Consider the following 27,750-nt stretch of genomic DNA (forward strand, 5'->3'; position numbering starts at 1 on the left):
AGATAATGCCTGCATCTATAACTTTCACTCCATGCATCTGAAGTGAGGTTTTTTACCCACGAAAGCTTATGCCCAAATAAATCTGTTAGTCTTTAAGGTGCCACCGGATGCTTTGTTGTTTTAATTATCTTAGCTTGTTTAGCCTAATCAGACAAAGGTTGAGAAAATATATGATTGCTCTCTATAAATGCATCAGAGGGATAAACACCAGTGAGGGAGAGGAGATATTTAAGTTAAGGCTGACACAAGAACAAATGGATATATTGGCCCTCAGCAAGTTTAGACTTCAAATTAGATGAAAGTTTCTAACCATCACAGGAGTGAAGTTCTGGAACAGCCTTCCAAAGGGAGGAGTGGGGGTAAAAAAATCTAACTGGTTTCAAGACTGAGCTTGTTAAGTTTATGGAGGAGATGGTATGATAAGGTTGCCTACAATGTCATCTGGCCCATCTGAGACTGCTAGCAGCAAATCTCTCTAATGGCCAGAGATGGGAAACTAGAGGGGGAGGGTTCTGAGTTAGTACAGAGAATTCTCTCTCAGGTGTCCGGCTGGTGGGCCTCATCTACATTCACAGGATCCAACTGATCTCCGTATCTGGGGTAGGGAAGGAATATTGGCAGAGTCCCTGGTGGTTTTTCACCTTCTTCTACAGCATGGGTCACTTGGGGTTATGAACTAGAGTAAATGGTGGCTTCCCTGTAACTTGAAGTCTTTGTCAAGATTTGAGGACTTCAGTAACTCAGCCAGAGATTAGGGGCCTATTACATGAGTGGTTGGGTGAGGTTCTGTGACGTGTGTTGGGCAGTAGGACAGACTAGCTGATAGTCTCTATTGGCCTTAGAGTCTATTCATCTAATTTGCCCCCTTTTAGTTTCATTCAGGGTCCCCGCGTTTATGTGTTATGAGACAAGGAGAATAGAGAATTTCCTGATCTATCTTCTTTATTCCTGTTATTTTATATGCTATTATCTTGCCTACTCTTATTCATCTCCTTGCTAAGGGAAACAACCCCCATCTTATCCATCTCTCTTCATAGGAGAGTTCTTCCAGGCCTTGATTATTCCCTTCATTATTCTCTGAACCTCCTCTAGTTATGCAATATCTTGTTTGCAACAGGGTGACCTAGTTCAGCACATAGGATCCAGATCAGGCTGCACCACTGATCCTCATGTTGCCCAGTGTCTCGATGCACATCTCAGTCTCCCCTCTAAGTGTCTGAGGTCTCCCCTCCCCCGTCGTCCCAATTTCTGCCTCTCTCCCATACTGTTCGACAAACTGAAACCCCCCAGGAGTCTGATAAACCATCATTATAGTGATTGGGAAGTCAGGACTGCAGATAACAAGAAACAAAAAAGACAAAGGGCAAATGACACAGGATAGCTAATTAAGGGACATAATAATGCAGTTAGACCATGTCAGGTGACTAATAAGAATTAAGTATGTAGAGCAATAACCAATAATGAACACTATTCACTTAATTACAATGACTGTTCACACGATTCAACTAAAAAATACCAGCAATTCAGAAAAGCAGCAGACGAGGTAGGTCAGTCAATAAAAATAAAGGCCCTGATCTTGCTTGTGGAGAGCTCATTGCAGGATCAAGATTACATGCTCAAAATCTCAGAAGAAACAGCTAAAGCGATAGTTGTACTGATGGGCAGTTGAGCAGTCACACAGTATGGACACACACACACACACACACAGCAGAGACAGAGCAGTAAATAAAGAGTTAACATGGCAATGAGCAGGGCAGGAGCAGCAAACTAATGAGGCAATGAACAAACACACACAATTAATTACATAGCAAACATAAATGCTTAGTTTGGGACAGGAAATAGCAGGAAGCTCCTCTCAGGAGATGGGATGATGCGGCAGACTTTGGGCATAGTTACAGAGTGACATTGGAGGGCTTGGAAAGTCTGGAGTGTGGAGAGGGTGGTTGTGCAGGCCACAGAGGCAGAGCTGGTTGACACAGATGTGGCCAAACACCTCCCCCTGGATCCACAGTTCCCAGCAGTGCTGGGTCTGATGTCACCTCGTGAGTTTGACATAAGCAGCAGCCCTTGAGGAATTCTTTGGTTCTTTTTCCTCATAGAGCTGAGAGATCTTAGGCCTCCCAACCCCTGGGAGAAATCCCTTCCCTATCTCGAGTGACCTGCTCACAGCCTGGGCAAGTCCCTAGATTATAACAAACACACACACACACCCCACCCCACCCCAAAACAGTAGAAATACAGAGAGCCTGTAGTAGGCCTCAGACCAGCCCTTAGAGAAGCTACAGGGAAACCAGAGCAGATTAACTGATGTTCCTGTGGACACAAGAGACAGGCTGCTCAATTGCTAAGTAGAGTAGGTAAGGGAGCAGTCCCTGCTCAGGGGTTTCAGGAGTTGGGACTCCTCAGAGCATAAGGTGAAGCCACCCTCTGTTCTCATGGTTCTTAATCCACCTCATGCGGTCTGTGAGGGAGAGATGGAACTGGTACTGGAAGAAGGGGGCTGATTTCTCCCAGTTCCTGCACTAACTGTTTCCATTCCTCTACTTCACATTATTATACACACACAGCTGGAGTGGTGCTCTTGGCCAGCAGGTCTCACTTGTTTCTGGCTGCGGCTCTGGCGTGGATTCTCTGGTGACGAGCCAGAGAGGATTTGTTACTGAAGCTCTTCCCGCACTCAGGGCATGGGAAGGGCCGCTCACCCGTGTGGGAGCGCTCGTGCACGGTGAGATCAGCGAGGTACTTGAAGCTCTTCCCGCACTCGGTGCAGGGGTACGGTCTGTCCTCGGTGTGACTTCTTTGGTGCATTGTCAGATTGGATTGCTGGCTGAAGCGCTTCCCGCACTCGGCGCAGGGGTAGGGCCGCTCGCCCGTGTGGGAGCGCTGGTGCTTGTTGAGGTCCGAGGGGTTGGTGAAGGTTTTCCCGCACTCAGCACAGGAGTAGGGTCTCTCCCCTGTGTGCAGTCTCTGGTGCGTGGTCAGCGTGGAGAGGTGGCCGAAGCTTTTCCCACACTCCCCACAGGAGTAAGGTTTCACTCCCGTGTGGGTTCTCTGGTGGGTTCGGAGATGGGTCAGTCTGTTGAAGCTCTTCCCACATTCAGGACAGGGATAGGGTCTGTCCTTCTCATGGACTCTCCCATGGGCCATGAGGTCCTGCTTCTCCCAGAACCTTTCCCCACAGTCTCGACATCTGTGGGGTTTCTCCATCCTGTTAACGCTGCTCGCCTGGCTTTTAAGATCTTTTACGGCCCCGGGTGTCCCTTGAGCAGGGAGCTGTGGGAACACCCTTGGCGGAATTCGCTCGTTCCCAGCTGAGTTTCTCTTCTGCCTCTTGCAGGCTTCTTCCCGCTCAAGTCTGCAGGCGACACTCTCTCCTGATCCACCTTGCGATGTTCGGGCCAGATCTAAGTTTTCTTGCTCTCCCAAATTCTCCGCTCTGCTCAGGATCCTGGCACCTGCTGGGTGGAAAAGAGAATTTGTGTGAGATCCTGCTGTTGTCAGGAGGAATCACTTTTATCCTGGCAGCAGGTGTGACTGAGGCAGCTTCAGGTCCCACCCTAGAGGAGATACCCCCAGCAGAAGCCCCACAGTCAGCAATGCAGAAATAGGGGCCAGAGGCTCACTTGTGATTTCCATTTCTTTCTTTCCTGTCAGCTCCCCAATTTTCTTTCTGCAGCTCAATCCACACAGACAGCACTGGCCAAACTCTTTACTAGTCTGCTCCATTCTACAGAACCTTTCCCAGCTGTTGTTAGGTGTCAGTAGGAGGCAATCAAGCTCCCTCTGCTTCCTACAAAAATCCGCATAAAGATACTAACCATACGCGAGCCCTTCTGCTGAACTATGCCAGGGAAACAAACTGGGTCTCCGTGTGTTACACTGCAGGCACCTGATACTGTGGGGAGGAATCAGAGAGGCTCCATGACCCAACATTACCGCTGCCTGGAGACAGTGTTCAGCCCAGGATGCCCCATCCCATCAGCCCAGTAATGCTTGTGCCATCCTGGATCACATGCTCTAGGCAATACTTCACTATTGTGTCACTTACATCAGTGTCTCAGAGACATTTCCAATGTAGCACTAAGCCCAGAGAGGGGGTGAATTGCGGTTCCTGCACTCCCCCTGCCAAAACGTGGATAGCAAGGACTCAGCACTGGCCATGAGAAACAGCCATGCAGCCTGGACTCAGCCCTCTCTGCTAAGGCCCTGGAACCTAGCACTACCAGAGGTGATGGACTGATTGCCTCAGAGGACACCAGTACAGCAGCCATCTGTCCCAGGAAGCTGTGTCCGAAGGAAGCTACATGCAGGGGCTTGGGTCCCTGTTGACATCTCCTGGAGAGAGTCTGTGTGAGACAGATAGTAGACAGACGTGGCTGTAGAGATACTGAATGCAGCCAGGTGAATGGCACAAGGGAAAGGCTGGGGAGCCATCTGACTAGGACGATGGCTGCACATGCTGAGACCAGCAAAGGGCATCAGCCTCCCAGTGGACAAGAAGCAGTGAGGCTGGCAGAGAAGCATCAGATTGTTCCCCCAGCCCCTACGGGCCAGCCAGGGTGGGAATGGAAAAGCCTGGCACAGCAGGAATCACAGGGAGCACCCTTCTCTGTTATCCACCTGGCTGTTACCAGCCTTGCTGGATATGGCACTGCCCAAGGCATGATTAGACAGCTCTGCAGATCAACCCTTATAACAGTTAGTGCATCACAGGAGTTTACGCTGGGTGCATGAGAGCGAGCAGGACAGTCCTAGAGCTGCCTGAGAAGGGTCAGGGACAGCTGGGGGTGGGACCTCCCCTACTAATAGGGATCTCTTGGGTGGGACTTAGCACCTTTGCTAGATTGTGGAGGAACAGCTGAACACATCTGCTGAAGAAAACCTGGAAGGAGCCCAGAAAACTGCCCAATCATCATGCCCAGAAGGGGTAACTGCTCCCAGAGCAAACAGTGCTGTGATGGCTGCTTGATGAGACCACTTGCCTGGTAGCACCTGCTAAGGGTCTATGGAAGAGAGGCCCAGTGATAACATAAAATAATGATGCCAGAGAGAACTAAACCCCAGCAATTTCTTCCCCTCCCTTCAGCAGGTTCCTCAAAGAAAGCGGCTCCTCAAAGGATGCCTTGAATGGGAGAGACACAGGTGGAGGGGAAGGTGAACAGAGAAGATGCCACCACCGGAGGAGGGAAACCTACCACCTGACTTGATGCACAGGAGGCAAGTCAGCAGTAGGGGCTATAAGAAAGGCTGGGAAAGGGTCCACAACTGTTATAAGCCAAGTCAGGGAGCACCCACCTGCTGGACAGAACATTTCTGTAAAGGTGAACAGTCCCACCCAACAGTGTCTGCACAGAGCCCCTGGGTCAGGTTAGACAGTGAGAAACATGCCTGAGCCCACAGGCGCCAACTTTTGTTGGTGCCGGTGGGGTTCGTGCCCCCCACCCCGGCCCCAACTCCGGCCCCGCCCCGACTCCGGCCCCTCCCTGCCCCATTGGATCCCTCCCCAAATCCCCACCCTAGCTCTGCCTTTTCCCCCAAGCATGACGTATTCCTCCTCCTCCTCCCCCCTCCCCCAGGCTTGCACGAAAGCTGTTTCGCGGCGCAAGCGCTGGGAAGGAGGGGGGAGAAGCAGGACGTGGCAACCCGCTCAGGGGAGGAGGCGGAGGCGGGGGGGAGCTGCTGGTGGGTACTCCGCACCCACCAATTTTTCCCTGTGGGTGCTCCAGCCCTGGAGCACCCACAGAGTCGGCACCTATGCCTGAGCCTTTTCTGTACTACGGCCCCACCCTGGCTACCCCCAGAGAGGCTGCTCCAGGGATGGACGCCAGGCTCCCTCTGGGATAACATCCCATGAGCTCACTATCTCAGGCCCTTCCTGCTGAGGATTCTCCTCATTCTCATTTATCTGCTGGAAGAGTAAGAAAATAACCATGGTGCCTCTGTTGAGGAGACCATCAGGGTCTGAATCCCCTCTACATTCTGGGGAGCAATTTAGGAGGTGCCAATTCTGCTCTCACTCCCCATATTAGCATCTAGAGGATGGGTGGGAGGAAGTGGCTCATTCCAGGAATGTGTCAGGATGCACAGGAAGGCCTGAGGGATGTGGGTCAGGAGGAGAAGGCACCTACTTGGTAGGATCCTGAACAGGAGACACAAGAGATGGCAGAAGAAGGCAGCCACGTGATTGGGGGCAGCCAGAGTGCAATCCACATTGTATCCATAACTCCATATGTTACACGAGACATCAGCCTCCATAGGCTCTTCCTCTGAAACACCGATCCCACCTGTGAGTGCCTCACATAGAGACCTTGGAAGGCGGGGAACTAAGGTTCCTGTTAGCTATGAAGCCCACAATCGCCACCAAGATTGACCTACCACGATTATGTGGCCTGTTCCGCAGGCACCAATCCTGCTGTGCATTAACCTACAGATTGATGGGTCCACACCTCACTATAAATCCTCTGAGCCATGCAGTTCCCCCAATTCTCCCCTCCAAGCTATCCCCTCCACACACCCTTTCCTCAGAAAGGCACCCCTAACCCCCTACATGGCTTATTACCAGTTTCCTGTAGAGCTTCCATCTCCTCTTCAGGGGCATGTGGCAACTTGTACTTGCTCCATTCTACCTCCTCCTGGGATCCCCACGTGGTATTGGGCTGTGGTGGCTCCAGCTGGGAGCTCGGAGATTCCCATAATGCTTCAGGGGTCTCCGACTCCTCTGGGGTCACTTCCTCGACCTTCACACGCACTGTGACCTGAGAAGGAACCACATGGGTCACCGTGGAACCAGGGCCTGAGAATTACGGGGGGGGAAGAGTCATATCTAAAAGGCCCCATTAGCAAAGAGGTCCACCCCAGGGTGAAGGCTCCCCCAACCCCTACCAAGGTTAATAGGACTTGGAGGGTCTTCCACACCAAAGTACAGGCATACACGTGGGAAGGCTCACCCCCAAAGTGATGAGCCAATGAGGCTGACCAAGAGGAGTCCTGCCAGTCAGGGTCAGTACTGAACACTGCACAGTACTGTACATCCCTGCCACTGGGGACGTGACAGACACATGGCATTCCGCAGCCTGCGAGCCTAGTGGGCTTCCACATGGTTCTGATCTGCAGGGTGACAGACCCACAGCTGTCCTGAGGGACACCACGGTGTGCAGCAATTCTCAGCAGTGGAGAATTTCCCTCAGTGCTGGGCCTTGCGGACACCACCAGTGGCTTGGGGGAGGGCCCCAGAGGGAGGTACCACACCCCTTCCTCCAGGGGGTACAATGAGGGCAGAAGTTCTGGTGTCTGGTCCAAGTGGGAGCCCTGCACCCTCGCTCTCTCCATCAGGGTCTGTTTACAGCATGTTTGTATACCAATTGCAAATTGCCATGTACTAATGACAGCTAAATGCCAAGTGCATATGGTGCTGTATACTTAGTGGCCAAGTCTGCTCAGTCCTGAGCCCCCCATGCAACGTTCCTGGGCATTTGGTCAACTTGGGCACAGTCGACACCAACTTTGAAAATTCCCTGGGCACAAAATATCCATTGAACCTTTGTCTGGGCAAAGCTGGGTACCTGCCCTGGGGCTTCAGATGGGGTCCATTTATTGTGATTAGAAACTGCCCCTTCCCTGGCTCACATGCCAAGTGAGCAGCATCTAGCCCCAAGCAAGAAATGCTTCTCTAATAGCATATTTCAAACCAGTGACCAGTTCTGCTTGCAGTGTGCTACGGCGGCATCTCTACCAGGTCAAATGCTGAGGAGGTCGTCGTCCTGTCACCATCATCCCCAAGAAGGGCTGCTGAAGGGTACTGAGTGACCTTGCATACTAAAGAGGCAGTGCCACTTACAAACCAGAGAACACCAGGATCTGCAGAGCATTACAGAGCAGGGAGCTCTGGAAATCCCTGTAGCTGGGGACCCAGCTGAGCCCTAAGCCCCAGGCAGCCCAGACCCCAGTGCTGAGAGCAGGATTACACAGAACAAGCCCCACTCATGTCCTGCCTTGAGAATTCCTATGTTCATCCAGTGCTCAAACCTGCCCCGTCAAATTCCCTGCAGAGCCCAATGGACATTCCCCTGCACCTGCTCTCACCTGCTGCTCCCACACTCCAGCCTCTCGCTGTCCCAGCTGGAAATCCTCTGCCAGGGACACTGCCTGGGCGCAGGTTTCCGGGTGACGTACCCAGACCCAGCTCTGGATTTCCTCGGGCAGGATGGTCAGGAACTGCTCCAGGATCAGCAGCTCCATGATCTGCTCCTTGGTGCGGATCTCTGGCTTCAGCCATCGATGAGAGAGTTCCCGTAGGCGGCTGCAGACCTCTCGGGGCCCTTTGGCCTCCTGGTAGCGGAATTGCCTGAAGTGAAGGCGCTGCATCTCTGTGCTGATGTTGCAGCCTCGCAGGATGGCTGCCTTCACCTTCCCATAGTCTCGGGCGTCTCTGGCATCCAGGCTGCTAATGGCCTGTTGGGCTTTTCCAGTGAGGGATGGCAGGAGTCGGGTCACCCACTCTCTTCTGGGCCAATGGCAGGCTTCAGCCAGTCGCTCGAAGGAAGCCAGATAGACCTCGATGTCATCCTCTGGCTCAAGCTGTGGCAGCTGAGGGTTTCCCAAGGCAGGGTCTGGAGCTGATACAATTTCAGGAGAGGTCTGTCGGGCCTGCAGCACCTGCCGTTGCTGGGACATCCCTTCTTGTGGCTCTGTCTTGACCTGGTGTAGTCTAATTCGGGACCATCTGGGAGTTACCGTTATGGGGGGTGCCACAACGGGATCTTTTGCAGCCCGCTCGGATTCCTTCCCCGGTCCTGGTTCCAGAGGATCTCGCTTTTCCATTTTCTCTTTAGTGGGCCCCACCTGCTGCAGCCGAGCCTAGACCTGGAGGTGCAGGGGAAGTTGGCCCGCCTGCTCTGCAACCGCTCTCTGTTTTGGGGTTCGGCCTTTTCCCGGCTAGGGTCTAGGCTCTAGTTCTCAAACCTGCTTCCCTCCTTCGGGCCCCTCTTGGAAACACTGGGTAACCTGCAACAAAACAGTTCATGTGGATTTTCCTGTGTGACGGGAGAGTGACCCACAATACACAAAAGGTAAAAGAGACCCTGCCTCAACTTCCCCAAACACCCACTGGGCTGTCCCCTCCGCTCCCACCCAGCTCCCACTCCCCTCCTCTGACCCTCGCCTACCCCCGATTTCCGCAGGGGCTGGGAGTGTAGGGCTCCCGACACAAAGAAACGCAGCGGCTCCTTTCCCAGCAGGGACTGGGAGACAGGAACTCCCCCCGGCGAACGCAGGGTTAATCCCCCCTCTGCACGGCGAGGACTGGCCACCATCGCTGTCAGTCAGCTGGAGAGGCGGCTTAACCCTTCCCTGCGCTCCCTCCGCTGCTTCCCAGCCGGCCCCACGGCCGGAGCTGGCGTCTGCACAGCGCTGCGAGCAGGGAGGGCGGAGCCCGGCCGCGCAGCTCGGCCCGGGGGAATCCGGCCGGGAGAGCGGGGCGGTGCTTGGCTGGGGTCCGGCCCTCGGCGCCAGGTGCACAGGCGCTGCCAGCTGCTTCTGGATGGGATTTGCAATCCCCGTCCTGCTCTAGGGCTCATGTAAACGCTGCTGAAACAGGCTGCAGGGAGGAAACCAGGCGCTGGTTTGGGACCTGTCGGTAGAGCCTTGCTCGTTCTGCGCCCCTTGCAGCGGGCGTAACGGGAAAGAGGGAGTCATCACAGCCTAGAAACCTCAGGCTGCACGGGACCTCCAGAGGTCATCTAGTCCAACTCCCCTACCTCCGAGGCAGGACCCAGTGTCTCTCCATCTCCCGCTACAGGGCTTTGTCTAGTCGAGCTGCTGAGCACAAATGAATGAAGGACTCAGAGAAGAACGGCTTTCGTTGCCTAGCCACTAGTGCTAGGTGCCTGGGCAACACATAGGGGATTGGAATGGCTCATGTGTGAGCCTACGTTGTCTAGTTGATATTCCTGACACCTGGTGGGACGATTCCCGGGGCTGGAGTGCTGAATCCGTGGGTACAACCTATCTGGGAAGGGTGGAGTGGACAGAGGGGGAGGGGTACTCTATGTCCAAAATGGGATTGCCTGTTTCTGAATCATTGGTAACACAGAAGAAAATGATCCGGAATGCTTATGGATCATGTCCAGGTAATGCACACAATGTGTGTTAGCTGGTGTCTGCTACAGCCCCTCTAATCACACTAGGGTACTGGATGACTAGCTCCTCGTGCTCTGTAACAGGACAGATTGCCCCTTTGAGGCCCTGGAGGGAAGCTGATCCGGCAGGTGCTGGGAAACAACTAACCCAGCTGAACAGCACCTAGGGCTTGGGTCTGATTCCTAGCTTGAGGCTATAAATGAGGGTCCAGGTAGCTGAGGGAGGCAGGGCCCAGGAGAGAGCTGAGAGTACACTTTCTTGGGGCTGTATCCGAAGGCTCCGAGAGGGTGAACCCCCCTGAACTGAGGGAGGTCCTTCCCATTTAGCTACTGGAGGCTAGGTGGCCCCAGAGCCTCAGCCCAGAACACAACTATTTTTGCTTTTATTACTCCACGCTTGCTTTCTGTTTGTATGTTGGAGAATAAACAAAGCCCTGAGGAAAGGGCTACAAATGGAACTGAGTGGGGCTGAGTGCTACTCAAAGACACCAGCTGCCGTGCACCAATCTATAATGTGTAGTAGAGAGAAAAACTGTGTGATCATGGGGGACTTTAATCTGAGAAACGTACAGCTGGAAGTCTCATGCTGCCATTACTAAAACATTCCTGGAATTTCTGAACATTACAGCTAACAATTTCCTAAGTCAAAAAGTGTTGCATTCAACATGGCGGAATCATATATTGGACCTCATCTTGAGAGATAAAGAGGAACTGATCACAGAACTATTAGTTAATGGTAGCTTAGGTACAAGTGGTCATGGTATGATCACATTTATAATGTGCAAATAGAATACAGTCCAGACCAGTAATTATATATATAATGCTTTAAAAGAGCCAGTTTCACAAAGGTGCAAACAGTTACAAGCCAAATCAGCTGGGAGAAAGAATTTAATCGGAAAAACTTGAATGATAATTAGTATTTAAAAACACTTTACTAGATGCCTGGAAAGCCACAATCGAGGAAGAAGGCCATATTGTTTAAAAAACCGACATGGTTTACAGGGGAAGTGAAGGCAGCTATAAATAACAAAAAATGATAGATCACAAATGGAAGAAAGAGGAAGTTGATAATATAAATCAGAAGCTAGGAACTGTAGAAAACTGATAAGGGAGAAATCTGTCACTAGCAGAGTTAAGGAAAATAAGGAGGAGGTTTTTTTAAATTATAGTAGGAACAAAAAGAATCCTGACAGTGGTATCGGTCCCTTCCCAGATGGAAATGGTAGAAATATCAGTAACAATACAGAAAAGGCAAAAGTGTTCAATAAATATTTCTGTTCTGTATTTGGAAAAAACAGATGATATAGTCTCATCATAAGGTGATAACACTCTTTGGATTTGTACAAGATGGAACACCACCAACAGTGCTGCCTAGTGAGCAGGCAGGGGTGTGGCAGGTCACCTCTCAGTTGCAAATATCATCCTGTCCTTCAATGTACCTTCAAGGGTTTCCAGTCCTTCCCTTTAGCACGGGGACTTTGTGGGTCTGGGCCCTTGAACGGTCAGGGTCTTCCCCAGGTAGGTTCTTCCCCAAGGTGAAGCTCCTGTTGTTCTCATGTCTTCTTGGAATGGGTAGGGAAGCACTGCCCTCTCCACCGGGCTCCAGTCCAGGGCCCAATGGTGGGCAATTACGCGCTGCACCTTGGGGTGCTAATCAGCCCCCTCCCCCAACCACTTCCTACACAAGTCTCCTTTTCCCCACAGTAACAGAGAGTCCTGTGGCACCTTTAAGACTAACAGATGTATTGGAGCATAAGCTTTCGTGGGTGAATGCCCACTTCGTCGGATGCATGTGACATGGAAGTTTATGTTCCAATACATCTGTTAGTCTTAAAGGTGCCACAGGACTCTCTGTTGCTTTTTACAGATCCAGACTAACACGGCTACCCCTCTGATACTTTTCCCCACAGTGTAAATCAAAAAGTCTCAAGTAAAGTCTCTGACCTGCACAATCAGTCCTCTGCCTCTTTTTTGTAGGTTTGCTCAAGTCTCTGGCAATGAGCTCCTGGGCTGTATTTCTCCCAAGAATTTAGAGCAGCTATCTGCTCCCTTCCATTGCCTGCCTCCTTCTGAGCTCCTCTGCTTCTCCTTTCAAGCCCCTCCTCCAGCTTGTTCATGCTTTGCAGGTGTGGTTGTGGGGGGGCTGCCTGGGCCCGGAGCTTTTCCTTAACACCTTGCTCTTCAGTGTGCAGTTTGTACGCGTCATCATACCATTCCACTAGTATCTCACAAGGATGTTAAACAGCAGCTACTAAAGTTAGACATTTTAACATCAGCAGGTCCAGACAACTTCATCCAAGAGTTATAAAAGAGCTGGCTGAGGAGCTCACTGGACCATTAATATTGATTTTCAATAAGTCTTGGAACACTGGGGAAGTTCCAGAAGACACACAGAAAGCCAATATTGTGCCAATATCTAAAAAGGATAAATGGGATGACTCAGATGATTATAAGCCTGTCAGTCTGACATCGATCCCAGGCAAGATAATGGAACGGTTGATATGAGACTTGAGTAATAAACAGTTAACATAATTACAGTAATACCAATCAACATGGGTTTATGGAAAATAGATCCTGTCAAACTAATTTGATTTTTTTATGAGATTACAAGTTTGGTTGATAAAGATAATAGTGTTGATGTAATATACTTAGACTCCTGTAAGCTATTTGACTTGGTACCACACAACATTTTGATTAAAATTCTAGAACAATATAAAATTTAGCCCACATTAAATTGATTAAAAGCTGTCTGATAGATCTCAAAATGTAATTATAGACATGGAATCATTATTGAATGGTTGTGTTTCTAGTGGGATCCTGCAGGGATTGGCTCTTGGCCCTACACTGTTTAACATTTTTATTAATGACTTGGAAAAAACAAAATCATCACTGATGAAGTTTGCAGATGACACAAAAATTGAGGGAGTGGTAAATTATGAAGAGGACAGGTCACTGGTATAGCACAAGCTGCATCGCTTGGTAACCTGGGCACAATCAAACAACATGTGTTTTAATATGGCTAAATGTAAATGTATCCATCTTGGAAAAAAGAACACAGGCCAGACTTACGGGCAGGGTGAGGGGAACGGACTCTGTCCTGGGAAGCAGTGGTACTAAAAAATACCTGGGGGTTGTGGTAGATAGTCAGTTGAACATGAGCTCCCAATGTGACACTGTGGCAAAAAAGGCTAATGTGATCCTTGGATGCAGCTGCTGCTGGAATACTATGTCCAGTTCAGGTGTGTACAATTCAAGAAGGATGTACATAAATTGTAGACAATTCAGAAAAGATCCATAGGAATGGTTAAAGGATTAGAAAACCTGCCTTAGAGTGATAGACTCAAGGGGCTTAATCTATTTAGCTGAATCAAGAGAAGGTTAAGGGGGGACTTGATCACGGGCTATAAGTACCTACATGGGGAGCACAGATTTAACAAAGGGCTCTTCAAGCTAGCAGAGAAAGGTAGAACACAATCCAATGGCTGGAAGTTGAAGCTAGACAAATTCACACTGGAAATAAGATATACATTTTTAACAGCGAGGGGAATTAACCTTTAGAACAATTTACCAAGAGTTGTGGTGAATTCTGCATCCCCGACAATTTTTAAATCATGATTGGCTGTTTTACTACAATATCTGCTCCAGGAATTATTTTGGGGAATGTTCTCTGGCCTGTGCTATACAGGAGGTCATGCAGCCATAGGCCTTAAGGCCAGAATTGACCACCAGATCATCCAGTCTGACTTCCTCTATACTACAGGCCACCAGCACCACCCAGCACCCACACTCTAAACTCAATACCTAAAATTAGGCCAAAGTGTTACAGTCCTGAGGAGACTCAACTATTACGTTGCACAGGCAGATAATAGGAAGGATCAAGGTACACCAGTACCTGAGGCTCCCACAATGGCAGAGAAATGATTACGTGCGATACATCCAAATAATCCTGGCATGTGACTCACTCAGAGGAAGGCAAAGGCCAAGGCAAAGGAAAAAACAAAAGCCCAAGGTCACTGCCAATCTGACCTGGAGAAAAATTCCTTCCTGATCCTACATATGGTGATCAGTTAGACTCTGAGCATGTGGGCAAGAACCAGCCAGTCAAGCACCTGAGAGACAGAATACCTCAACCCAGCTCACCTAGTGTCCCATCTCCAGCCATGCTTTAGGATGCTTCAGATGAAGGGGATAGCAAAACCCTCCCATAATACATTGGGGAGTGGGGGAATCCCTTCTTTATCCCTACAAGTGGATTGCTTTATGAGCTGGATGCACGCAAACAATATGTGTTTTAATATAGCCAGCTGTACATCTAGGAGCAAAGAATGCGGGCCACACTTACAGGGTGGGGGACTCTATCCTGGGAAGCAGTGACTCTGAAAAAGATTTGGGGGTCATGATGGATAAGCAGCTGAACATGAGCTTCCAGGGGAATGCTGTGGCCAAAAGGGCTTAATCCTTGGCTATCAAGTAGGTGTAGAGTTTGTGTTACCTTTGTATTTGGCACTGGTATAACCACTGCTGGAATACTGTGTCCAGACCTCAATTCAAGAAGGATGCTGATAAACTAGAGAGGGTTCAGAGAAGAGCCATGAGAATGATTGAAGGGTTAGAAAACCTGCCTTACAGTCACAGACTTCAGAAGCTCAATTTATTTAGCTTAACAAAGAGAAGGTTAAGGGGTGACTTGATCACAGTTTATAGATTTCTACATAGGGACAGTGCATAAATCCTGTGGGCTGGCCTCTGTAGCTCCTGCACCAGCCATCACAAGGGCGTTAGTTGGCTTTGGAGTGAGCCTGTAACTCTCTGGCTTGGGCCTCAGTGAGGAAGAACTTCTGAGGCTCCTAGACTCTACTAGGGCAGAAATGGAGCCTTCTCCTCTGAGCCCCAGTCTTCATCCCCTTCTTCCTCCTTGCACTGATTTGTCAAAGTACCCCACTGTGATAGGAGATGGACTGCTCCTCTGCCTGCGGGTGGGTGGACTGCTTTGCCAGTGGTGCCTTGTAGATATGCCTCTCCTCTGTAATTCTCAGGCTCTGGCTCCACGGTGACATATCTGGCTTATGCCCAGGTCACAGGGTGTGTGTGGTCGTGCAAGTGACTGTGCTTATGGAGGGTGCTCACACTGAGATTGAGAAGAGGTGGGGGTGTATCTCTCTGGGGAGCTCCCAGGTTGAATCAGATGTCTCATAGAAGGCCAATGCCCCACAAGGAAGACGGGCTGAGCATAGGAGGTGAATGATGGCTTGGCCACCTGCAGTAAGGCCGCCTCCTGTGTCTGCTGTTCACCCAGCATGTGTCATATCCTCATAGCCCATATCAGGGTAACAAGCCCTGTGGACAGAGGGGAAACGGTAGATGTGGTATATCTTGACTTTAGTAAGGCTTTTGATACTGTCTCACATGACCTTCTCATAAACAAACTAGGGAAATACAACCTAGATGGAGCTACTATAAAGTAGGTGCATAACTGGTTAGAAAATTGTTCCCAGAGAGTAGTTATCAGTGGTTCACAGTCATGCTGGAAGGGCATAATGAGTGGGGTCCCGCAGGGATTGGTTCTGGTTCTGGTTCTGTTCAATATCTTCAATGATTTAGATAATGGCATAGAGAGCACACTTATAAAATTTGTGGATGATACCGAGCTGGGAGGGGTTGTAAGTGCTTTGGAGGATAGGATTAAAATTCAAAATGATCTGGACAAACTGGAGAAATGGTCTGAAGTAAATAGGATGAAATGCAAAGTACTCCACTTAGGAAGGAACATTCAGTTGCACACATACAAAATGGGAAATAACTGTCTAGGAAGGAGTACTGCGGAAAGGGATCTGGGGGTCATAGTGGATCACAAGCTAAATATGAGTCAACAGTGTAACGCTGTTGCAAAAAAAGCAAACATCATTCTCGGATGTATTAGCAGGAGTATTGTAAGCAAAACACGAGAAGTAATTCTTCCGCTCTACTCCGCGCTGATTAGGCCTCAACTGGAGTATTGTGTCCAGTTCTGGGTGCCACATTTCAGGAAAGATGTGGACAAATTGGAGAAAGTCCAGAGAAGAGCACCAAAAATGATTAAAGGTCTAGAAAACATGACCTATGAGGGAAGATTGAAAAAACTGGGTTTGTTTAGTCTGGAGAAAAGAAGACTGAGAGGGGACATGTTTTCAAGTACATAAAAGGTTCTTACAAGGAGGAGGGAGAAAAATTATTCTTCTTAACAGCTGAGGATAGGACAAGAAGCAATGGGCTTAAATTGCAGCAAGGGCAGTTTAGGTTGGACATTAGGAAAAACTTCCTGTCAGGGTGGTTAAGCATTGGAATAAATTGCCTAGGGAGGTTGTGGAATCTCCATCATTGGGGATTTTTAAGAGCAGGTTGGACAAACACCTGTCAGGGATGGTCAAGATAATACTTAGTCCTACCTTGAGTGCAGGGGACTGGACTTGATGACCTCTCAAGGTCCCTTCCAATTCTATGATTCTGTCACTCAGAGCTTCCCACCCACCCTGACCAAGGCCTGGTAGGAGCCCCTTTCATCCCTCATCCTTTTCTTCATGATCAGCCAGGAGGATGAGACTGTTTCAGAGTTACCTTGCCCATTTTACCCCGAGTCTGGTGTTATTTGGTGTTTCCTCACACTCTTGTGATTTGTGGCATCTGCTGTGCGAGATTTACACTACACAGAATGGCCACTACCTCCCTCTACTTTCAACAGGGATGAAGACAAACTGCCTTTAGTCAATCTGGCCACACTTTTCCTACAGCCTTTGCATGCAGAAGTGGGGCTGCCCATAAGTCAAAATGGCCACCATCTCCCAGTGTTTTCAATGGGACTGAAGCCAGAGGTTAGGAGGGGGCCTGGGGAGTCCCCCTTGGAGATGCTGACCCAGAAGTTCATAGAGTCTTTGATTATAAGGCCAGAAGTCCCTGTGATCCTCTCGTCTGACCTCTCGCATAACACAGGCCATAGGACTTCCCTGAACTAATTCCTGTTTGAACTAGAGCATTATTGCTTGTGCACTTCTGGTTAAATGTTGATCCTGGTACATTCAGACTTACTCAGGGGTGGGAGACTCATAACCCAGAAGGAAAATTTGGATTTTTTTTTAAATCTCATGATCGTTAAGCCACTCTCATGATTGTTGAATGTTTGGGATTGGCCCTACAGGCGATGACCTCTCTTCTGTCCAGTAGAGAAAAGAAGTTGGGGCACTTGAGGCCTGATAATCTCACCAGCAGAGAGGTCATGGTATTAATAGTCTGTTGCAAACAGATGCCCCGTCTAACGAATTGTTCTGGGGTACAGCCAGTCTTTTCCCGTGAATCTTCCAGGCAGAGGGTGTTGTCTCCAGAATACACCGGTCATATCCACACAGCCCTGTCTTCTCCACCTTTTCTCCAGCTGCTGCCACTGCTGTTTGGATGGGGGATTCTGGGGCTGAGGCCTAGGGTCCCTGCTGTCCCCTGGAACCTCCCATTTGCCCAACAGACCACCTCTGGTTCTAACACAGGACCCTGCACATAATTTTTCTCCCTTTTCCTGATGGTGGCAGTTACAGGGTTTCCCTCCCATCCCATGTAACCTGCACCCAGGACGAGCAAAGCTTTAAGCCTTTATCAGTCTGAGTCAGGTCCCTTCTGATGTATAAGACCAGGGTCTACCTAGCCCCATCTAAAGTTTGGGCACTACAACTGCCAAAGCCCATAGTGACAATAATGCACCTGGTGCCTCTTGCCCTTGGTGTTCCAAGGTTTTCCCCAGACAGTTTTACAATCTTCCCAGAGCCCCTTGCTAGCTTTTGGTGTTACATTCCCACCCCTGCCAGGACCTGGGGGACCAGGTGAGCACCCTTGTGCTGCTCTGCTGAGCTTGCTGTTTCAACCTCTGATCTGTTTGCAAGGCTATTGTCCCAGTGAGATGGCTTCACACCCTCTTCCTTGCTCCTCAGATATGGCAGAACCCAGCATCTGACAGTCACTTCAGTTTATAGTTGGTCTCATGGAGGATAGGTCCATCAACAGCTATTAGCCAAGATGGACAGGGATGCAACCCCATGATCTGGGTGTCCCTAGCCTCTGACTGCCAGAAGTTGGGAGTGGACAACAGGGGATGGATCACTCAATGATTGCTTGTTCCGCTTATTCCCTCAGAAGCACCTGGCATTGGCTACTATGGAAAGGCAGGACTGGGCTAGATGGACCATTGGTCTGATCCAGTGTGGCCAGTCTTAGGTTCACATAGAGTCCAGAGAGGAAGCATAGAGAGGTAGTGACCCAGAGAGAGCAGTGTTGAAGGTGTGTATCCAGGAAGGGGCAGGTCGTGGCTGAAGCCCTGAAATTTCTTAGCAGAAGCCTGCAAATCTTCCCTGATGCCTTCAGAGCCATTTCTTCCATCAGAGCTTCTTCAGTCGGTGTTTGGAAAGTGATAAGTTGGCCGACAGCTCACTTGCTGGTTAGGGGTTGATGACACAGTGGTAACAATGCCAAAGTCCTGTCTACACTACAGCTTCCACTGTTGCTTCTGCCAACAGGGCTACACTGATGAATTACAGGTCCTCATTTTCCAACTGTACATGAGGCCTGTGTGCTGTGCACTCCTTAGCTCCTCTGGAGCTGCAGGGAAGCAGACATCCAGTCACAAAACACAGGACTCACCATCCCCAGTGGAAGTTGAAGTCTAAACTCTGGTTTTGCTTTGCTGGCTCATGGAGCCCAAAACTACAGAATATCACATCATCTACATGGGAACAGCAGAACGGCTGCTCCCAAGTAAGAGTAACTCTCTCAGGCACTCAGTGTGGATGCAAAGATGCTGGGCCTTCATTCTTAGGTTCTGGCTACCCTGGTTCTTCCCCCTGCAACATCTTGGGCTGGGTTCCTCCGAATGTTGCCTCCCCAACAAGGAAATGAAGCACTTATGTGGAGATGGGCAAGTGTTCTTCACTTACCAATGTAAACGCTGTAACAGTAAAACTGCCCCTGTGAATCGCTGGGCCACTTATTCCCATGGTGTACTGCTGGCTGGGCTGCAGTGAGAAAAGCAAAGCAGCACCGGGCTGCAGCTGGAGATACAAGGGCTGTCCTTGGATCACGTGTGTTACCAAGTGTCCCTGTTCTCAGCCAGAAACTAAACCCATCCGGGGAGACTGATAAAACATCATTACAGTGAGCTGGGACTCGACAGGGCAAGGAGCCAGGGCGACAACAGTGAGAATGGCAATGGGCAGCTACACAAGGGCCAAATCAAGAGTGGGTTTAACTGAGTCAAAGGAACAGGGAGAGAGAGGTAATTAAGTGTGCAGAGCAGTGATTGATTGACAAGGAGTGCTCTTCAGTACATTACAATCAAATCAGCAGGAAATAAATAAAAAACACCAGCAATTCAGAAGGGCAACCAATGAGGTAGGGAAGATCAGAAGATTTAAAACTAAGGCCCCAATCTTGCATTGAGCTACGCATGGGGACCCCAGTAGCCAGGCAGCATTCCAGAAGAATCTGCCCATGTGGAGCTCAGTGCAGGATTGGGGTCGCCTGATCAAAATCTCACACCAACAAAACTGAATCAGCAGTTGTGCTGATGGGCAGCTGAGCCAAGGAGCAACTGTGTGGTCTGGACAACGCAACGCACTAAAGAGAGTTAACAGGATAGGAGCAGAAAACCGGGGGGCAATGACTAAGTACAGAAGAGTACACAGAGAATGTAAATGCTTAGGCTGAGATAAGAGTCAGCTGGAAGAGCCAGTCGGGTGAGCGGGAGGCAGGGAGTCAATGCAGCAGACTTGGGCCCTGGTTACACGCGGCTGCTGGGAAGAGATGATAGAGGGCTCTGAAGCTCTGGTGAGGCTAGGTGCCACTGAATAGGGCAGAGTGTGGAAGAAGGTGGCTGTGCGGGGCCATAGAGGCAGAACTGGTTGGCAGTGGGGTAGGAGGTAGAGCTGGCCCAATGCCTTCCCCTGGTGGTGCTGTTCCTGGTACCACTGGGACTGGGGCCTGCCAGCCTCGCCGGGTCTGCCTTCACTACAGAGTTAACTTGAGTTATCTGCACTCCAGTGACTCCTCCCGAGTGAGCCAAGCTTGGCTGAGAACAGCCACGCTGCTGTGCCCACACAGGCTCTGCGCTCCCTCGAGTACAGCGCTATGGCTTCTGGGCACACGCATTTCCCAGTGAGTAGTGGGAGAACTTGTCTGTCCTTTCTGGGCACGCTAGGGGACTTGTGGGAAGGCCCTGGAAAACTAGTGATATGCAAGTGACAAGCCTGGAGCCACACTACAGAGGGGCTGTGTTAGCAGCTGATGAGTTGTGCTCCAGTTTTAGCCTATGCCCCCTCCTTGGGCTGGCCAACTTGGGGTCACAGCACCACTGCACCCCACTTAAAGGTACTGTATGTGGACGGGACTCGAGTGAGGGAGAACACTTGAGTTACAAGAAGTTAATTTGCGGTGAAGACAAGCCCCTAGAGTGGCCCTCTCCTCACTAGTTCAAGCAGGAAGGAGCAAGTCACTGCTGGGGCAGTTCCGGAATTGGGACACCTCAGAGGACTACGGTGAAGCCCCAATTCATGCCCCCTGGTGTCCGTGAGGGGGATGGTTCTGTTCGTGGGCATGGGGCTAGCTTCTCTCAGGCCCTGCTTCACGTTATTATACACACACGACCGGAGCGGAGCCCTCTGTTGGGAGGGTCTCACTTGTCCATGGCTGCGGCTCTGGCATGGATTCTCAGGTGACGGGCCAAAGAGGATTTGTTACTGAAGCTCTTCCCGCACTCGGTGCAGGGGAAGGGCCGTTCCCCGGTGTGGGAGCGCTCGTGAATGGCGAGGTAAGCCAGGTACTTGAAGCTCTTCCCGCACTCGGCGCAGGGGTAGGGCTTCTCCTGTGTGTGAGTCCTCTGATGCATCGTCAGGTTGGAGAGTTGGCTGAAGCGCTTCCCGCACTCGGCGCAGGGGTAGGGACGCTCACCCGTGTGGGAGCGCTGGTGCTTGTTGAGGTCCGAGGGGTTGGTGAAAGTTTTCCCGCACTCGTCACAGGAGTAGGGTCTCTCCCCTGTGTGCAGCCTCTGGTGTGTAATGAGCGTGGAGAGGTGGCCAAAGTTCTTCCCACATTCGGCACAGAAATAGGGTTTCTCTCCCGTGTGGGTTCTCTGGTGGGTTTTGAGATGGGTCAGTCTGTTGAAACTCTTCCCACATTCAGGACAGGGATATGGTCTGTCCTTCTCATGAACTCTCCCGTGGGCCGTGAGCGCCTGCTTCTCCCAGAACCTTTCCCCACAATCTCGACATTTATGGGGCTTCTCTGTCCTGTGAACGCTGTTCTGATGGTGAAGGTCCCCTGTGGCCTGAGATCTCCCCGGTGCAGGAGGTTGGATTAGTCTCCTGAATCCACTCTCCCGTTCCCCTAGGGGATCTGGCTCATTCCCCGCTGGGCTCCTCTTCTGCCTCTTGCAGGCTCCTTCCTGCTCAGGTCTGTGGTTAATGCTCTCTCCTGAATCCCGCAGAGAGATGCTGGGGGGCTGAAGGTTTTCAGGCTCTTCGTCATGAGGCTGCTCCTCAGTCCTGCTCAGGATCCTGGCATCTGCTGGATGGAAGAGAGAATCCAGAGATTATTTCATCTCTCGTATTTCCAAGTGGAAGTGGCTGAGGCTCCTCACATCCTTCCACTGGACAGACCCCAAAGAAGAGCCAAACAGTCAGCCATGCAGAAATAGGGAGCTGTGGAAGGGCACAAGCAGGAAGCCCCACATCACTTTCTCCTTCCTCTTTACCCAGGGCCCACGATAGCTTTTCCTCAACTCCCAACATTTCCCTCTCCCTCTGCTCCAGCCCCTCAATTCCCCTCCAAGCTCCCCCTCTCTCTTCCCTCTTCTCCTGACCATAGACCAGGGTTGGGCAAACTATGGCCCGTGGGCCAGATCCGGCCCGTCAGGGCTTTGGATCCAGCCCACGGGACTGCTACCCCCATGGCACTGTGGGCCCCTGGCCACTCCCGGAAGCACCCGGCACCATGTCCCTGTGGCCCCAGGGCTGGGGGCAGAGGGCTCCGTGCGCTGCCCTCGCCTGCAGGCACCGCTCCCTGCAGCTCCCATTGGCCGGGAACAGGGAACCACGGCCAATGGGAGCTTCGGGGGAGGTACCCGCAGGTGAGGGCAACACACGGAATCCTCTGCCTCCCCTGCCCTCCCCCAGGGGTCACAGGGACGCGGTGCTGGCCGCTTCTGGGAGCGGCACGGGGCCAGGGAAGCCAGGGAGCCGACCTTAGCCCTGCTGGGTGCCACTGCCACCCCAGAGCTGCTGCAGGTAACTAGCGCCAGGCCAGAGCCCACACCCTGAACCACATCTGCACCCAAACCCCCTGCCCTGAGCCCCCTGCTGCACCCCAACCCCCTGTCCTGAGCCCCCTGCTGCAGCCCACACCCCTCCTGCACCCCAACCCGCTGCCCTGAGCCCCCACCTGCACCCCGCACTCCTCCTGTGCCCCAACCCCCTGGCCTGAGCCCCCTCCTGCACCCCGTACTCCTCCTGCACCCCAACCCCCTGCCCTAAGCCTCTTCCTGCACACCGCACCCCCCCACACCCCACACTCCCTCCCGTACACCAACCCCCTGCCCTGAGCCCCCTCCCACACTCCTCCTGCACCCCAACCTCCTGTCCTGAGCCTCCTCCTGCCCTGAGCCCCCTCCTGAATCTCACACCCCTCCTGCTCCCCAACCCCCTGCCCTGAGCTCCCTGCCACACTCTGCACCCCAACCCCCTGCCCTGAGCCCCTTCCTGCACATCGCACCCCCTCCCACACCCCAGGTCAGGGATAGTGGTCACAGGTGAGGGGGTATTTAACACCGGCTAAGAGGTCTCAGGCTGACAAGGGCTACCCAACCTGGATGAGGAGTTAGGCAACGGGGGACGCAACCCACTGTGCTCTTCCTGAAAACGCATTGCAGCTGCAGGCACTGCAATAGGGGCAAGGAAAATATTCTGCTCAGACAGCTTCTGCACAGAGCCCCGCAGCTGGGTCACATGGTGGGAAACACATCTGAGCCCTCCCTATGCTACAGCTCCCACCATTGCTACCCCGGGGGCAGGGCGGGCGGTGCCCCACTGACAGATTACAGCTGTGGGGGATTTCCAGTTTATTGCCAGGGTTGGGTCACGTTCCTTTTGGGCCTCCACGATAACATCCCTGGAGCTTCCTGCAGGCCCTTCCTGCGGAGATACCCCTCATTCTCACTCAGCCAGCCAGAACTGGGAGAAAATAAATCACACCCTCTCTGCTGAGAATCTGACCCCCACCACCCGCCTAACTCACTACCCAGAGGAGAGGAAGGGTCCATCCTGCCTCAGTCTCCCAGCTGAGCGCTCAGTCCATGGATGTGGTGAGGGAAGGGGCTTCCACCAGACCTGGCCAGGATGCATGGGAAGCCCTGAATGATATGGGCCTTGAGGAGACAGCTCCTGCTGGGTAACACCACAGAATAGGACCCACACAAGGAGGGTTCACAACCATGCTGGCTACAGGGCCACCCAGCTCCCACAGTCCCATCCCCACTGCCTGGGCCACTTGTCATCTAGGAGACACCCACTGGCCACCCTAACCCCACACACAGCCTCCCACGTTCTCCAATCCTGCTGGGGAGCCCCCCACGGCCTGAGCCAGCCACTCCCCTGTTTTTTCCACACACACTCAGCCTGAGGGACCCCCTTCCCCGTTGTCCCTGCAGTGCCCCCGGGAAGACCCGCCCCAGTCCCCTTCACGAGCTCGTTACCCATTTGTTGTCCAACTCGGGGCCCCTTTCCAGGGGCGCCTGGCAGCTCATACTTCCTCAGTGCTGCCTCCTCCGGAGATCCCCATGCGGGATGGGGCTGTGGTGGCTCCAGCTGGGTGCTCTGAGATTCCCATAATGCTTCAGGGGCATCCATCTCCTCTGGGGTCACGTCCTCAACCTTCACACGCACTGTGACCTGGGAACCAACCACATGGGTCACCGGGCAGCCAGGGGCTGGGAGTCGGGGGGGGGAATCATACCTGAATTGTGCCCGTGGCAAAGGGCACCCTCTCCTCAGGAAGAAGCTGCTTTGGCCAGCAGGTCCTGTACCTAATGGGATAGGTAACAGGAATGGGAGGCTGAGGCTGTGAAGTATGAGCCTGGGAGGAGCTTGGACCTCAGGGAGAGGCAGGCTCCCCAGGACGCCATCTCTGGGAGGAGCTGAAGGAAAGGAGCCATGCCCTGTCACGCAGGACCCTTTGGTAATTTTACTAGTACCTGCAGCTACTACGCCACTCATGTCCTGCGAGGTGAGGCAGCTCAGGAGACACCCCTACCCCACGGACATGTCGGCTGCATGTGAAACACAGCGGATGCTCAGGGCTGGGTCCCTAGGATCAGGCCATGCTGCATTGCCTCCTAACAGCACACGCTGGATTCACACGGACCCCAGTCTGTTAATGAGGCTCCGTATCAATTCAGATGTTGGGGGAGGCCACTGCACTCTCCCAGCAGCTGCAGGTACTAGTGAAATTATTGCCCAAGGGTCCTGCATGACTCTGCATAAGGGAGGTATAAAGTAAAGGGAGGTATATAAGGTATAAAGTGACATTTATACCCAGAGAGAACAGCAGGGTGTGCAGAGCAGGGAGCTGTGAAAATCCCTGTGGCTGGGGACCCAGCTGAGCCCTGAGTCCCAGACAGCCCCGACCCCAGTGCTGAGAGCAGGATTACACAGAACAAGCCCCACTCACATCCTGCCTTGAGAACTCCCTGTGTTCACCCAGCACCCAAACCTGCCCCGTCAAATTCCCTGCAGAGCCCAATGGAGCCCCCTGGACATTCCCCTGCACCTGCTCATACCTGCTGCTCTCATATCCCCGCCTGTTGCAGTCCTACCTGGAAATCCTCGGCCAGGGACACTGCCTGGGCACACGTCTCTGGGCAATGTTCAGAAACCCAGCTCTGGATTTCTTCTGGCAGGATGGTCAGGAACTGCTCCAGGATCAGCAGCTCCATGATCTGCTCCTTGGTGCGGATCTCCGGCTTCAGCCATCGATGGGAAAGTTCCCAGAGTCGGCAGAAAACTGCCCGGGGCCCCTCGGCCTCCTGGTAGCGGAACTGCCTGAAGCGCTGGCGCTGTGTCTCCATGCCAATGTCGCACCCTCGCAGGACAGCTGTCTTCACCTTCCCATAATCTCCAGCATCTCTGGCATCCAGGCTGCTAATGACCTGCCGAGCTTTTCCACTGAGGGCTGGCACAAGGCGGGTCACCCACTCTCCTCTGGGCCACTGGCAGGCTTCAGCCACTTGCTCGAAGGAAGCCAGATAGGCCTCAATATCCTCCTCTGGGGTCAAATCCAGCAGCGGAGGGTTTTTTGATGCAGGGACTGATGTCAGCACAACCTCAGCAGGTGTCCGTAAGCTCTGTAGCTCCTCCTGAAGTTGATCTTTCCAATACTGGGACATCCTGTCACACTGCTCAGTCCTCAGCTGTCGCCATCCGGTGCGGGACCATCGAGGATTTACTGAGATGGTTGATCCCAGGACTGGCTCCTTCCCGTCTCTCTCCAGTTCATTCCCTGCTTTGGGGCCCGTTGGCTCTGCCGTTTCCATATTCTCTCACGAAGTCTGGATGTGGAGACCCAGGAGCTGCTGATCTGTCTTCAGGGACCAGCTTATCCCTGCTGGGGTCTGTGCTCTAGTTCTCCAACTTGCGTCCCTCCCTCAGGCCTTCTGGACACGTCCAGGCTCCTGGGGGGGCTGCAGCAAAACAATTCATCAGGATGTTACTGTGTGATGGGAGAGTCAGAATCACAACAAACAGAAGGGAAAAGAGAGACCTAGTCATGATTCACCCAAACACCCACCAACCCATAACCCCAGCTCCCTGCCCCCCAGCACAGACAGGCCCTGCCCCCACTCCACTGCCCACCCCCCATAACCCAGCTCCCTGCCCCCCAGCACACAGACCCTGCCCCCACCCAACTGCCCACCCCCCATAACCCAGCTCCCTGCCCACAGCACACAGACCCTGCCCCCACCCAACTGCCCACCCCCCCCCGTCCCCCAGCACAAACAGGCCCTGTCCCCACCCCACTGCCCATCCCCCACTCATAACCTCAGCTCCCTCCCCCCGCACAGACAGGCCCTGCCTCTACCCCACTGCCCACCCCTCATAACCCAGCTCCCTACCCCCCAGCACAGACAGGCCCTGCCCCCACCCCACTGCCCACCCCCCACCCATAACCCCAAGTTCCTGCCCCACAGCACAGACAGGCCCATCGCCCACCCATCACCCCAGCTCCCGGTCGCCCCCCTCACCTCGCCGCCCCGCCTGGACGCAGGGGGAGGCCGGTTCCCCAGACAAAGAGCTTCCGCTCCGGCCAGCGCAGGGTTAATCCCTCCGCGCGGGGATTGGCGACGATCGCTGTCAGTCAGGTCTTGCCCCGCCCCCTGCCCAGCTGGGCCTGTCTCCGGGAGCGGGTTCAGCGGGAGCCCGGTGCGACCCCACTCCACGGGGATAGGCACAGCCCGACGCGGGCAATTCCCAGCAGCTCCTACCGGGGTGCAAGTGGGGGTTCCCCTGCTGAGGTGTGGGGGCCTCTGTACTGGAGTTACAGGGCTGTGGGGGGCTCGGGGGCCTGGGCAGGGAGCTGGGGTTACAAGTTGGGGGGTGCTATTCAGTGGCTCATAGAGGAGCCTGTGCTGGGGCAGGGCAGGGAGCTGGGGTCCCAGGGCTGGAGGGGCTCAGGGAGCGACCTGTATGGGCTGGGGGTGATGTGCAGGGGGTTACAGCCCTGCACAAACACGTGTATTAAAGCCTGTACCTTAACTGGGGAGGGAGTTTATTAGAGTCCAGCCCATCCCCACCTGGGTCCTTATCATGGGGTGCCCTTTGCCACATCATATTGAAGTGGGAGCCAACTCTGCATGTTAAGAGCCTGTGTTTCAAAAGCGACAAGGAGTCCTGTGGCACCTTATAGACTAACAGACGTATTGGAGCATAAGCTTTCGTGGGTGAATACCCACTTTGTCAGATACATGTGTTTCAAAACTGTTCTGAAGTCCACACACAAGCACAAATTGCCATGAAAAATCATCAGGGCCCAGGGTAGGATTTTGGTGAAAATGGGGTCACTCACTCTGGGGGGTCCAGAGATACAGCACCTGGAGTAGAGGGTCCATACACTTTGCTTGTTCTCATAATGTTCTTGGCACACAGCTGTGGCTGAATCCATGCACCTGCGCCACACCCCACCAACTAGAGTTTACCCAATTGGGTTTGACCCCAGCTAGTGACCAATGCTCTGTGCCAGGCCAGGGAAGCAATATTTCAGCAGTTACTAGAGACTATGTGTGACTCTACAAATGGGCTCATGTGCCAGTGAAAGTGATTTATGCAGGCACTGTGAGACAGGCACACCAGGAGCCTGGGCGCTGACTCTGGTCGCTAGCTTTGTGGACAAACTCAACTCCTGTTATGGTCGGTGGGTGGCTTAGGAAGCTGGATGACAGCCCATGAACTAAGGCAATGCTGAGGAGCGTGAGCTCAAGTCTTCTGCTCAGCTGGTTTAGAGAATGGCTGATGGGCACATTGCCACCCTCTGCCTTTGTTCTTCTCCAGGGGGCTACTCT

The 27,750-nt window shown here is 52.6% G+C and overlaps 1 protein-coding gene across 1 annotated transcript; it reads right to left on the reverse strand.

The window, feature by feature from the left end:
- Window positions 1–1,455: 1,455 nt before the first annotated feature.
- LOC128826353 (uncharacterized) lies at window positions 1,456–25,958 on the reverse strand. The gene is made up of 7 exons (XM_054009599.1): window positions 25,012–25,958; window positions 23,893–24,088; window positions 20,825–21,710; window positions 9,756–9,813; window positions 8,083–8,856; window positions 6,560–6,755; window positions 1,456–3,458 (listed from the first exon to the last, which is right to left on the reverse strand). The coding sequence occupies exons 1-7, from the start codon at window positions 25,726–25,728 to the stop codon at window positions 2,596–2,598; spliced, it is 3,690 nt and encodes a 1,229-aa protein (XP_053865574.1). The 5' UTR covers window positions 25,729–25,958; the 3' UTR covers window positions 1,456–2,595.
- Window positions 25,959–27,750: the final 1,792 nt, after the last annotated feature.

Source organism: Malaclemys terrapin, chromosome 20 (genome assembly GCF_027887155.1).
Source record: "Malaclemys terrapin pileata isolate rMalTer1 chromosome 20, rMalTer1.hap1, whole genome shotgun sequence".
Lineage (NCBI taxonomy): Eukaryota > Metazoa > Chordata > Testudines > Emydidae > Malaclemys > Malaclemys terrapin.

What these genes read in the sequence shown, in the direction of transcription:
- LOC128826353 (XM_054009599.1), bottom strand. Translation starts at nt 25,728, where the DNA reads ATGGAAACGGCAGAGCCAACGGGCCCCAAAGCAGGGAATGAACTGGAG. An exon ending in CCCTGGCCGAGGATTTCCAG is followed by an intron (nt 24,089 to 25,011) that starts GTAGGACTGCAA and finishes GTTGGTTCCCAG; the next exon opens with GTCACAGTGCGTGTGAAGGT. An exon ending in CCGAGTTGGACAACAAATGG is followed by an intron (nt 21,711 to 23,892) that starts GTAACGAGCTCG and finishes TCTTCCATCCAG; the next exon opens with CAGATGCCAGGATCCTGAGC.